This window comes from Solea senegalensis, linkage group LG13 (genome assembly GCF_019176455.1).
Source record: "Solea senegalensis isolate Sse05_10M linkage group LG13, IFAPA_SoseM_1, whole genome shotgun sequence".
In the NCBI taxonomy this organism is placed as follows: domain Eukaryota; kingdom Metazoa; phylum Chordata; class Actinopteri; order Pleuronectiformes; family Soleidae; genus Solea; species Solea senegalensis.
Genome location: NC_058033.1, coordinates 788595 through 803088, shown reverse-complemented (window position 1 = coordinate 803088; position 14494 = coordinate 788595). Strand labels below are relative to the sequence as shown.

At 41.7% G+C, this 14494-nt stretch overlaps 1 protein-coding gene across 5 annotated transcripts in view; it reads right to left on the bottom strand.

Annotated features, from left to right (window-relative positions):
- The window catches only part of LOC122779597 (ephrin type-B receptor 4a-like), a 41294-nt gene that overhangs the window by 22034 nt on the left and 4766 nt on the right, over positions 1-14494 (bottom strand). The window contains exon 1 of one of the 5 annotated variants that reach the window (XM_044042090.1): positions 8060-8258. The exons of 3 other annotated variants lie outside the window; for them this stretch is intronic. In XM_044042090.1, coding sequence (XP_043898025.1) covers positions 8060-8213 — 154 coding nt within the window. In that variant the 5' untranslated portion in view covers positions 8214-8258. Of the gene's footprint in view, positions 1-8059; positions 8259-14494 lie in introns of those variants that run through there. One more of the 5 variants, XM_044042089.1, reaches the window with a different exon arrangement.

Below are 14494 nucleotides of genomic sequence, written 5' to 3'. Positions count from 1 at the left end.
CGAATTGCTTGATCAGTTCGTCTGGTTGCAGCCTTTCAAGCAGGAAAAACAACTTTCAGACAATAAACTGTACAGCAGGGTTTCAGACGTTTCCCCCGCTTCCAAACAACTGATTCAAATGGTCACCGGCAAGCACTGCAACAGCCTGATAACGACCCATTCATTTGAATGAGAAACCCAGACTTACACCGCTGCTTTGTACTCCTAATAACAGCATCCACGTTGTCGTTATTGTCTGTTCAACAAAATGAAAAGTGAGCGGGGGTTGTTTAGGAGAGTGAAGAGACGTGAAGGCTGTCAGAGGCTTCACGTGCTCCGTGAATGCACTCTGCACAACACTGCTCACCATCAACACGTAGTATTTTACAGAAATAACTGCGACGCCTACAGTTACTAATCTCTGTGATCCGGTGGAAATGAGAGGCATATTTACTACTTCATAGCTCACATCCAAGTGAAACACACAGGGAGGCAGAAGAAGAAGGAAAACACCTGAAAGATGAGGCAGAATCTGACTTGTTATGCCTGAGAAAGACGGAATTGAACGATGAATCGTTAGGTTAGGTGCTCATGGATGGACTTCACTAAAAAGGGGGGTTCAGTTTAGATGTAGACTGATGTATGTGAGTGTTATTCAATACGTTTCAGTTTTTGTGCAGGCTATCATTTGTTATTTTTGACTTAAAAACGAGAAAATGGACCAAAGCTACGGACATCGTATATTGTGTCATCCACGACACAGATTGGCCAGAGAAAAAAACTCATATCTGTCACCCCCTCATTTGGTTATTCTACTCTTGAAATAAATGGTTCATCTGTTGTTCAACTGCACTTAGTATATCACATATCACAAGTTCTATAAAACCACATCACATCTATAAGTCCATCACAATAAAAACATGCTTAACGGCTAAACGATAACATTTTATTGCAAAAAATATTTAAACATAAAAGGTTTAGAGTGAACAATATCTAGAGTTAACATCCGAGTCTTTAAATCCTGGTTTTGCCAACAAATGAATCCACAGCATATGAACAACGTGACTTCACTAATCATCAGGTACGTCACTACGACATGCCGAGACGAAAATGGACAGCGTCACTCAAATGAATTTTCTCCTCTGTACGTCCCCGTTTCTCCTCTGCGATTTCATTTCACTCTTCGTGCAAAAACCCCTTGGAAATAAACACAAACGTCGCTCTTGCCCTCTTCTACTTTGAAAAACCACACGAGCCCACGCGCTTTATAACAACAATTTAAGGCGGGCGATAAAGACGAGGAAAAGAAAGTCTATAGAGAGGCAGAGGAAAAGAGGACAGAGGTGGATGAGGAGGATAATTGGGTGGCACAATTCAGACCGGTACTTTCCCTGCAATGAGTCTACCTCGAGTTCACTCCAGCATCATTTCAAACACCTTCATAATACTAAGGCTGCAGCGTGAGGATGGCCCTTTCTCCACTTTTCATATGAACACCTGTCTCTTTTTTCATATGCTGATTTTTTTTGAAGAAGAAGAGGAAAAGAAACACGATGCCCCAGGCTTGGTAATCACTGTTTATCGTTGCTCTATCATTAAGGTTTATGAGACAGGATGCGTGAGTGTTTGGATTATGTGCATGCATGGCCTTGCCTTTCACTGAAGCAGACTCAGGCTTAAGCCCTGCTAAGAGGAAGCCAGCGTTTCCCCTGCATTCTTTCAGCAGAGGTGGCCACCCACTGCCGGAAAATTGCCCTGAGTGCTAGAAAAATGTAGAAACAATGAAAATTCGTCATGTGGCCGTATTTAAAACCCAAAACAAACAGTCGTACAGTAATTACAGTACAATTGTCCACAATAACAGACACTGGAGGAGTCTAAACTGATACCGGCACTGACAAGCATCAACTAATAATGACCCTTTGAGGAAAAAAACTGGGTTAAATTATATTGTAAAGAGAAATTATGAACACATTTTTGTTTTTCCTTCCTTTGTCAAGCACGTCGGGGAACTCCATACCAGAAAGGATGTTGTTGTAATTGTGCAGAAAGCTTCTGCTTCAAAACACAAAACTCATTTTCTGGCTGGTTTGTCCTTTTGGGCCCAACACGATAGCAGAAGCCGCCTTTGTATGAGATTAGACTACATGGCGCTTTTGTGCCGCCCAATCAGCCGACTGTCGTGGGTCTAGCTCCACCCATACCGTAGCGTAGCATTTCTCTGGTACCCCAAAGACAGGGTAGGATTTTGGTTTCTAAAATCCTAATAAGAACACACACACAAACCAAAACCACTGCACTCGGTGGAAACATGGCTATAAGTGGCAGCTTCCGTAAAGACAGGCCCTTGGATAAAGTACAAATAAAACATCAATCCTCCTACTAGCTATATTTTACACAAACTTGCGTATGTTCAATTTATGCCTAAAATGTTACACAGTGGACCTTTAACATGCTACTATTTTATTTTTTCATCACACCGTGTCGGGAAAACACAGCCGAGGGAAAGGTATTAAGTTCTTTGGATGAAAGGTTGCAACAGCGGAGGGTGTTGAATGAGGTTTTCTTTTGAAATGTAAAACCTGACTTTTTGACAAAGGGGACGTATACATACAGCAAATACAGTACTCCGCCCTCATTTCCTATGCCGCTGTCATCAGCCTTAACAAATGACCACACATTCGAGAGGAACATTCGCAACTTCCCTGTGTGTTCATTTCAACACGGCTTGCACACTTTCCCACTTTCTCTGAGGCTCTGGAGTGCAAAAGAGAAATTACAGGCTTATGAAGGTTTGCCCTGCTTCAACTACAATTAGACCTTATTTTAATTAAAGAAACAGAGCCAATTACCCTCATACACCTAGAGAAATGCAGACGGAGGAGGAAGAACAGGGACGGTGGAAATGAGAAATGTAAGCGGAGAAGTGATATTGGACGGTTTGGGGTTTGTTTATTTGCTCGAAGTTCCTCTGTGGTTAGCGTGAAGACCAGTAACAGCTCAGTGTCATTATCATATATACACACAGCAATCAGGTGCTGTGTTTGTTCCACACTAATTATTTAATAAATCAAAGCGGAAATGTATCGCGGTGGTTCGTTGGGTTGGGATTGAACGTTGCACCGTGGGGTTGGTACGGCAGTAAAAATAGGCTAACCAATCTCATCAAAGTGGTGTGAAGGGTTATAGGGGTGCAGCAAGTCCGGCAGCAACACATCCAGTAATCGATTTACCAGTAAGGCTCAAGTTGCCCCACAAATACTTAATTGTCCCGACAACCCGCCTCATAAAGACATTAGTTTGTGCCAGAGCTCCTTTGATTCTCATGGCTGTTGACAAGCTGAATTTACTGCTTTCCTTTATGAGTTTAGATTGTTCTATTCTTTATATTTAACCTGTTTCCACAGTACAGCACTTTAGAGAACATGGATCTTGTTTTTAATGCTTTTCACTTTCTGGTTCAGCGCGTTGTTGTCTTGTTTTTATGTTGCTGCCCCCGCAGATCAAATTCCCTTTGGGATAACAATAAAGTTGAAGTTGAGCAAACTTAAGTGAAGTTACTCCTTGCCAATGTTCAATATGAAGGTTTGTCCTGGTTCCTTGAGTCATGAAATCATTCCTTAATGTCCTCCAGGTTTCTTTCTGAACCTCGTGTTTCAGGAGATTATGCCGCCACATGTTTCAAATTGTGCAAAGCCGGGACCCTGAAATCAGACATGCTTATGGGATATTCTGGCGCCTCGAGCTACTTGATACTTACACATTTAAAATTAAAGCGAAGCTTATACATATATGCTATTTTGCTTTCTTTCCATGAGTTACGTGAGAATATGAATACAGCTCTCGTGTGAGGATGGCTACCTTAGCTAAGCACAAAGACAGGAAACGGTAGGAAGCGGCGAACCCGGGACTGCCCAAAGGTCAAAAAATCACCTACAAGCTCTAAAAATGACCAATTAACATGATTTATCTGAGTGAAATCTAATTGTCTGTGCTGGTAGTGGAGTTAATATTTCAACGTGTCAATAGTCAGACATTGCTCCTGGGTAAAATTACTAAATTATGCCATATTAAAGTTGCTACTAGGAAAGTCAGGCAAAGCATTTCATAATATTCACATTCATATTCACAACCGATAATAAGTACAGACTTCATGGGTGCACAACAAGAAAGCAAATGAAAGAAAAAAAAGTGTACTGTTCCTTTAAAGTGAGTTTCCCAGTGTTTTTAGGGTGAGTGTAGGTGGTTAATGCGAGTGTGCGAGTGTGTGTACACACTGTGTTTGTGTATCTTTGACAAGAGTTGTGTCTAGTGAGATTAGACCTCAGCTTCCTGTGGTTCCTGTCCCCCTTCCCGTCTCCCGACGTGGTGGGGGCCAATTCAACTCGTGGCCTTATGTACAACAATACCCCAGGCTACTTCAAGTATGTGCCCCGGACTGACATGGAGGCGGATGACAGGAGCAAAGGTGAGATGAAGACAAGTTGTTCGCGTTTGACACTTTTTCCCTTTTTCTTGTCTGCGGGGGATTCATTAGTGCAGAAGCTGGTTTCTGTCCCAGAACAGGATGAGACCTAGTTAGAGAGGAAGCTTCGTGCTGGACAGAAACCAAAGATGCTACTGGAGAGGATGCACACCGACTGACCTGAGCCACTGCGGATTGAGCACAGGTTTATGATACCTGCCCACTGTTTTGTTTTTGATTACATTTACACAGCCAATAGAGGGTCACTAGACAGTCATAACATTAATCATTTCCACTTGAAAATGTCCCCAAAGACTCCCCATGAGTCTCAAAGTTCACACCGTAGAGCTGGAATGAGAGATTAGAAGACGTCTCTTCCTCGGCTCATTAAAAAGTCAGTGCGGCATTGAGAATCTGTTTTCGTTTCTAGTTATTGTTTAGCTGCACATATGATCGTGTCTCAGGGCAAATCACCTGCTCAGTCTGTTCAAATCCACCCGCAGCAAAGATTGAACAACAGGTTACGCGACTGTCTGTCAAGTAACTGCGGCGATGCAAAAGTAGAGACCGCTGCATTATTCAAGGCGCACGCGTTCAAAGAGAACATTGACTTAAATCTGAGTGGCATAAAAATGTTTTGACCCCGAACATAAAATGAGAGATTAAGGTTAAGAGGATATGAGACATCGACTTGTTTCTGTGCCTCTTCATACTGCCGCCTACAAATAATGAGTTCTGACCTTTAGTGTCAACTGTTGAACAGCACTCGTGCATCTAAAGCCAAGTGAACACTAAAGAGCTTTGTGCAATGATTGTGAGTCAAACGCTACAACACTTGACTCTCCACACTAGTATGTCTCATCACGGAAAACCTTGAGAAAACCAGGATGAATCAAAGCGGAATTCCTCCTTCTGATGAACAGCTGTTGATGCCAATCACCAATTCTGGTCTCTGACTGGCTGGGGTGTTTTGTGCCGTCCATTTTCCAGCATGCTGATAATGAGATTGTGGTCTGCAGCATGCTGGCGAGGCACTGGTGGGTCTCCATGGAGCTTATCTTTGAATATTTCACATTTAGCAACTGCCGATCGCTGGCCTATGAGGAGCGCTTAGCTGCGACTTGCAAAATGTGTCTGTGACTGGATTATCAGGCAAAAGATTTGACTTAAATTTAACATGCGAGCTGTGTACAGTAGTTACACAAAGTGCAAAATATTGGTCATGTCCAGTTATATTTTTATTCTATACTAGACTGGGCAAAAATTCAGTAACAATTATTGTGAAAGATTTTTCTTAGATGTGTTATTTTCCATCCATAAAGTAAAAAAAAACCCAACTGAATTTAATTGTTTCTTTCAAGAGCAGAACTCAATATTTAGTTATCTGACATTTATCCCAGAATTTCATAATATGTTCACTGAAAACTTCAAGCTTTAATCACATACCTTCCTCCTGCACTGCCTTTTTATGTAGTGCCTTGATTTACAGCACGTTTCAGCTCCTTTTGATTATTGATCTGACACATGGTGAATTCTACTTCCAATTTGGTCACTGCTTTTTCGAACCAACTTCAAAAATAACCCAGCTGCCAGACATCTTCAAAACACTGTTGAGGCTACACCAACAACCCGGTGGCTTCCTGATACCAAATCCTATAAGAAGACGAATACATTGCGAAAGGGAGTCTTTTTAAAGAATTCCATTTTTTACTGCCCTTCGTAAAACCTGTGCATTTCTGCACAGCCATGCTTCCTTCAAACTATGCTCATTTCCAGCGAGATATGTTTACTCTACTAGTGAAGCTCTACATGATTCACAGTTCAAATAAAAGTCAGTATTTATCTTTAACTGCCTGTTATGCAGCCCCTTATTTGAGCCTCTGACTGAAAAAAATGATAATAATAATATTAGCTAAGGCGTCCTTTAAGGCACTTCCCCCTGATTGGGCCAACATCCAAAAAGTCTACAGCACATGCAAACCTCCCCCCACTCTCTCCACACTGTAAAGATTCTGAATGCAATGTGTAAACTCATTTAATCATTAAATCTAAGTCTTCCACGATACCAAAATATCACAAACATCCACAGCACGCTCGGTGAATACTTTGCCCTATGTCTGCTCATTGTATAACATAATAGATTTAGACTTTTATTATCTGAATATAAAAGTCTATATACTGTATGTCCCATTAATAGTTGAAGGAATGGGAAATGCATTAAAGAGGTAAATAAAGTGGAAAACATCTGTTGCCATAGTGAGTAGTAGTACATTAAATGTCTATAATAATACTCATATCAACTGTTGCAGTGGAAAGAGTCTGGAGCTGATGAGTGTATAAAGAGAAAAAAAGAAGAGGAGAGGAACCGAGTGATATCTGATCTTCCGTCTCAAAGGGATTACTATTACATACTCTACATTTACATTATCCTATGAAATGCTGGGCTGCATTTACTGTGAACATCTTTACACTGTATATATTACAGAACATACAGCAACGGCAGCTCAGTGGTAGAGCAGGCCATCTTTAAACACCAAGGTTCGATTCCTGGCTGCACAGATTGAAAGTGCGAGTGAATGGGTGAATGGCAACACTGGGTGTCGAGGGCCAGATTTGAAAATATTAAGATTTCCTTTGGACCTTTTTTTTAAATGGCAATATAACCAAATCTAAGCCACGCAGCAGTGATCAATAAAAAACACATCTGGAGTCAGATAACATAATAAGCAGTTAAATGTATCTGTCTGTCAGGACTGGGCTGCGAACCTTGGTTTCCCTGGTTCCAAAGCACAACTATCTTTCCAGCTGAGCTAACGGGAATGACGCATGACCGGGGCCGATTTTCTGTCCCAGTCCGTCCCCAGCCATAAATAATACATTCTAAAACTGAAGCCGCAGGCCGTACAGAATCTGACGGTGACAGTGTAAAGTAGCTTTGAGTGGTCATCAAGACGAGAAAAGTGCTATATTAATGCAAATCCTTCACATAAATAAATAATCCTGTGTTTTAGATACACAGATTGGAGTGGTGCATGGTACACTGTCAACTTGATTGTGGATTGTTCAATCAATAAAGAGAAATGAAAAATGAAAACGAAAAAAAAAAGAGATTGGAATTAAAGTCGGCCTTAGACAACTTGTCTGATTTAATTCAAATATGGCAAATAATCAAAGGCAGTTGCTGATTTAACGGACTACTTGTTACAGCTCTCTTCACAATATGTCCTTTCAGAACTAGACTCTCCATTCTGACATGTTTGCCACTTTCCTTTGACGTTTACATTCTCTTTCTTCCATTATTATTTGATTATTTCACCTCACATTACCTTCCTTGTCTCAGAAAGAATGTCTAACATTTTTATTTTATACTGTCGTTTGTTTTGCTGCCTCTAAAACAACTATAACTACAAGAGCGTTAGGTTTTGCTTTTTCCATGCAACAGGGATACAGGTAGGGAATAACACAAATAAACATGGAGGAGAGTGAAGGTGACACAGAACAGTGCAAGTCTCTGACCAGCAAAGACAAAACAAGGAGGTCATATCTAAAAGAGTAACTTATTCTGTCACATGGACGTCGTTTGGGAATTTAAAGTCACAGACCAGAATACCTTACCTTGCAAATTATGCCGCACACATGGTCCCAACGATATCTTTTTCCTCATCCATGCAAGACTCATGACAAACAGTACGGAGAGAGAGTTTTTTAACAACAACTCAAAACAAACACCAAGTCCAAATGTTGCAAGAGGCTTTTGCCAGCGACACATCACGACACTGGAGGGCAATAACGGTGACTGCTGCAATTTAACATCCATTAATATATAGAAAAACAGCGCCGCTCTTAACGAAACTTAATGGACTTTAAGAGTAACTAAACCCCTAAATCTCTCTTTTCTCAGGTGAAAACCAGTGTCTAAAAATCGAGCTAGTCTTAGTCAGACTAACATACCTGGATAATGCAATTCATAGTCCGATTACTCCTGCATGTATGCTCTTTGTCGAACTGGAGTTGCACCAAAATGAGTTTCATCACCAAATGCTCTAACATGTTGTGCATTTCTTTATCTGGTCAAAGATGCTGCCCTTTCTCAATATTTTATCCTGCCCTCTTCTCTACGGAGAAAATAAATAGGTATTTTTTTCTTCTCACCTCGATGCTCCAAAACCATTAAAGCAAAGCTTTGGTGAATTGAGGGTTACGGCACAGCACGTTTCAGCTCTTTGCCGTTTTAAAAGGACATTTCTGATGTTCTTTCCAGGCATGTTTTTCATAAAAGGTTTGACTTTGCTTGGTACTATCAAAGGCTACAGTGTTAACACCTGTAGACGAGCAAAGGAAAAGGAGGTAAACAAAAACTCAAAGCTCATCCAATTAAGAAAAGACACTGAGAAATGAAACTCCAGCCGAGGAGACAGCAGTCGACAGTCACAGTTAGGGGAAGTAACAACACATTTACCCGTCTGACTGCAAATACACAAAGGTCAAATCGAAAATGTTTTATTTTCCATCTGTCGCTTGAAGAATGTTGTTTTCCCCACTGGGGACATGTTTAACGACTCTGCGATGCATGCAGGCTTTTGATTGCAAGACCCAGGTGAACGCCATCATTTCTTCATCTGCTTAATTTTTGGAAGCAATGCAAATTCCTGCACCAATTCCAGTACAACAAGACACTTTCATTTTCCAGCCAGTGGCGTAGCCAGTGGCCATGAATGTTCATGGCGAACCTTGCTTTTTTTTTTCTCAATGTTTTAATTTTGCACACACACACACACACACACGCCGGGCACAGGAACTTATCTCATCTTATTTGAACCTGCACCCCTCCGGTTACAAGCCCAATTCCTTTCCTCTTCGCCATGAGCCGCCTACACATCTCGGTACAGCACTAGATATTTTCTATTTCATCAATTGGAACAATTCAGCAAACAGGGACTGATGTAAAAGATGCAAAATAGTGACCAATAGTGATCAATCACTGGCAACAGTAGAGGAGGTGTTGACTAATCACCCGGGTTCAAAAGTCCTGGTTACACCCACTCATTTTAGCCTGAAAGAGGCTTAACTAACCCACTCAAACCCACACTGGTGTTGGGGTCAGTGACTAACACATGCAAATAAGAGACATCCCTCATTTCATCCTAATAAAAACTTAATGTCGTCTATTATTTTATACAAGTCATGCAATTCTGAAAAGTATCAGAGAAGTGTGTTGAGTGACACGGCAGAACGGAGACTCTCCTGATGAGCGTCAGCCGTCTCTTGTGAACTATTACAAAAACAGTTTAGAAGCCGCGTCACGTGTGCAGCGGTTTCAAAATGTAAGCTGTCAACGTTTTCCCTCGAGTCCAAATTCAGATCTGACAAGTTCACACAAACACTTCGCCGCTCTTTAGCCTTGAGGTATCGTGCATCGCCATTCTGCCGCTGCCCTCCACGATCCAAGCAGTCGCCAGTGAAGCTGTCTCCTTTGTCGAGGGCCGGAGGGCAGCTGATTGTGTGCAAAGCCAAAGCGATGAGCCAAGTTGTCACCATGGGAAGGTGTTTTCAAAAAACTTTCAGTCTCCTCATAAAGAGGGATTTACATCTTCCTGTTTTCTCCTGTGGTTGGGGTCAGAATCTCATCAGAATGGACACTTAGGATGGAGTCCCGCAGAGCTGAAATCTGGGATGATCTTCCTATTCAGCAGGAGAGTTTGCCACCCACGTGTGTGGTGTGCCTTTCAATAATCAGAATTAGGCTGCCAGTTGAAAGAGTATAGATTAATAATTAGCATTTGCATCTCTTGAGTCTTTTAACCATGACTACAAAAGCCTGGGTTCCTTTAGAAAATGTCAAAACTTTGACCTGCAGGCAGAAGTGATGAGACAACAATGAAGGTTGCAGCAGCAGATTCACTCCAATTTCTCCAAGTGGAAAACTTCCAGCATGTAAATGAATATACAACAAGTGACCTAACTCATTTTAAAACCCGCATAGCTCCAACTACTGCTGTGATCAGCCTACATATTCTCCGAGAGCTCTAAAAACGACAACCGCTGCACTTAAAATAAAATTCCGTCAAAGCCTTCAATAAAGCCGAGCCTACGATCTCGTCTTCCACTCGCACACACACACACACACACAGCCTTCAGTGACTAATCTGCTGTGGGAGGTGGACAGCTTGAAGCAAACAGTGTAGACTCTAGCTAAATAAACCATCTAAGGATTGACACATCTGAGTGGAAACACAAGAGAAGCGCGGCGAGTTCTTCCTCTTTTACTCTGACATCACAATATTTCATATTCAACCGACAACAGACGCACGAGAGCTCATTTTCTTCATCACTGCTGGTGAGAACAACATTTATACACAGCATAGACACATAGAGTCATATTTACATAATGGGAGGCAGTGTCTTCAGTACAAGCAGCATTATTACAGTCATTTGTGTTTTAATAAGTAAATTAAGTAGTTCACAAACTATGTGAACGTTAAAATCACACATTTGTCTGGTCTCATAAAACCACATAGTGGATATAACACGGACAAACCACAGGGCTGCAATGATTAATCAATTAATCGGCAATCACAAATGTGAGTCAAATAAAGGTTTTGATAAGTAGCTGAATAGGATGAGTGGATAAAAGAAAATAAAATAAAAACAAGTTATCTGCTTTTCAGCTTTGCTTTAAGCGAGTCTATCAACTTAAAGGTTGTGGGTTCTATTCCCGGTGCCGCTGTACATAGATGTGGGTGAATGGCAAAAATACAGAACATTTAGATGTGAATATTTTCTGGTTTCCTCAACAACACTAATCCTTCCCTGCTTTTTGAGTCAACAGACTAATATATTAATTTACACACTAATCGATAATGAAAATAAGAATTTGTTGCGGTCCCCAATTGCCATTTGAGGTAATGGTTATGTAGGCAACATTAGTGTGCAGACCTCCTCTAAAACAAGACAGCATGCTGCCAAGAAAAGGTGTTTAATGCTTTTTTAATTGAACTGACCTATTGCTTTTTGGAGCTGGGCTTCCTCTTGTAGCTCGCAGCTGTGTGCAAACTGTCGGAGGCTGGCTAGCCTGCAAGAATGTCTCTGAGACACTTGGTTCAGTGCAGTGTATGAAAGCAGGCCCTGAGAGACCTACTGAAGCTGTGTGCATGCATTAAGGTGGAGGCAAATGTGCACATGTTCTCTGGGTTGATGCCGAACCAAAGCAATTGCATTTTAACTTAAAACCAGCATATCAAACACCAGATGTAGGTCAGCCTTTGATGCAGGGAGGAAAAATATCCAAATCCTAACACATCGACTCACAATGCACGCGTCAACAGAGGGATTTTTATCATACAGATGCTACTTAAATTAATTCCTGCACATTCACGCTCAGACGTCTTACCAGTGTCACGCTGCCTTTCCCCCCCCTCTTCGAGATTTCCTTCTATTTTTGAGTGCAATGACAAAAACATCACAGGGCATAGTTCTTCCGATACAATACTCAGTACGCCTCAAGTAACAGCTGTGATTATGTGCAAGATAAATGAGAAAGATGGACCCGAGATAAATACCTTCCCTTCTCTGTTGTTGTTGTCGTCTAATTAAAGACCTTTTAAATCCCTTTATTATAATCACAAATGCAGCCCATCACATATATCTCACAGATCTTGCCCCAGGTGTGCATGATTACAGAATGCAAATAGGTAATAGACACAGACTTTGCTCGTTATGCAGTGTGCGGGGCATGCACTCTCTTTGCCCTAGCTGCACTGCATTGCTTTGCTCTGTCATGCCGGTCTCCCCGTTTCTCCTTGACTCACTTCAAAGAGAACCCCCATCCATCTAAAAGTGCCATTCTCCTTGGTGCTTATGGCTGATAGGCTGTGGCCTCATTCCCTCTCCGATGCAGCCTGTCCCCATTGTGTCCCACTCTCACAGTGCAGAGTGTGGGTGGAGGACAGGCTAGCTCTCCAAAGTGAACGCCTGACATGGATGTATGGGCTGGGATGGTGCTGTATCCTTTCAATGAGACTATCATGCACCTGCAATTCCAGATTGCCATGTGCATCGTTCTATAAGAGGAGGAAAGACAGAGTGAGAGAAAGACAGGGACTGAGAGCACTTGTGGCACTTGGAAGCCTGTTTAACTCTTGAGGAAACTAATCATCGGGTTGAGGTACAGAGGATGATGGGCTACAGGCTTTTGAGGGAGGGGGGGGAGGGGGGGATGCTTTAAATGCAAATCCCTTTCTTAAAAAACCGGTTCCGTTTAAAGGGATTTCTGGGAAGCGATCCACATTTCCACGGCAGGGGAGACAGTCAGCAGGAGAAAACAGGAGAGCAGCAGTCAAACATCAAGGAGACAGAGGACGTGGAGAGAGTAGCAAAAGAAAAGGATACATGTCTGTGAAAGAACGGATTGAGGCTCATGTGAGGCCTCCCAGATAAAAACAGCCTTAATGCATTTAAGATGCTTTAAGATTCTTTAAGATTCTTGGTGAGTTTTAGAGTTTAGATTCTGAAGGGAGACTGATTCATTTGTCAAGCCGATTGATCAGTCAGGCTGATTAATCGCGCCATTATTGCCCACTCTGAACAGTTGTGTTATTACTTAATTAATTGAACAAACGTTTATTTATTTATTTATTTATTCACGGAAACTTGATGAATGTTGCAAAGTCAACAAGACATCTTTATTCAAAAGCTTATTTGACAGAAGTTAAGTTGAATGATGGCCTATTTCATGTATCTAATAATCCGTTTATGCACCAATTAATTAAAAATGTAATCTGATTCTAGAGTCAGAATGTAGGTGTTCAGTAAATGATTAAGTAAAGTGGGGCTGCAGCGATTAATCAATTACTATAATTGCCAACTATTTGAAAAACAAAAATTATATATAAAAAATTATATCTATTTGCTTCAGTGAACAATAAAATAATTAACAATGAGAAACACTGATCCACATTTTATGGACCACACAACTAATTGACAGATTAATTGATTATATTACATTTCATCAGATGCCCAAAAACAAGAATCTGCATCATAATTGGCCATTGGCTGCCATTGAAAACCCCATATTGGACCTCTATGCTTTATCAGTTATACTGTGGAGGAGTCAGGAGGTAAAGGAATAAACAGCAGACTGAGTGCAGGATGTGAGAATATCCCCTTTAACAAGAGTCCTTGAGGACTGATCTCACTTTTGCCTTCTAAAAGCAGTCTCCTGTCAGGAGATAATATAAATACGAGCCTTGAGCCTGCTACGGTGTGTTTACCAGGCTGGATATTAGCAGCTGGTGAACGTCACAGTATTTTGTCAAGGCGAGCTACAGATGTGTGTTGGCCTCTCTTACGACTCCCAGCGGACACAACTGCACAAGAGTCCTCTGTGACCCCGGTACTCGTGGGCACCTTCATCACTAATGTGTGATGTGTGCAAGACACAGGATGACACTGATGCCTTTTCATTGTCATTTTCTGTCCAAAAATAAAAACAGGCCCATGCCAAACAATCACTCGGACAGCTGCACTCTCTTGTTGCGTACTTTGTTAAAAGATGGTGTGTAAAGAGGAAGTAACAGCTGTTGTAACATACCATATTGGAGAGGAGGCTCTCCCACTGCCAATGTAAAGAAAGATGGATTTTCAATACTGCTCTTTTTTATGCTCTTCCAGACATAAACCCTTTTGCCTTAACTTCAGAGCATGACTCAGCAGACAATCACACATGAGCACCAGAATCGCAGCCGCAACATCCATGGAAATGACTCGAAATGGCGCAAACGAGGCGGAAATGTACCGTGAAAAGCCGAAAAGAGGCCGCGTGCTGCAGACCCGCTTCGCAGCAGACATTTTGACATGCCGCGTTTAGGGCAAGGCACAGGTGTTGCTGATAGCGTCAACGGCGGGTCTGTTCAGCTGAAGCATGTAAGACACCAGGACCATGAAACATTCATTTCATTATTTACACCTGCACCATGTCAGGATGTCTGCTGTGAAAGAGTTCCTCTCGTGTAACAACATAATATTCAGTAGGAGATGGAGACAAAATCTCTT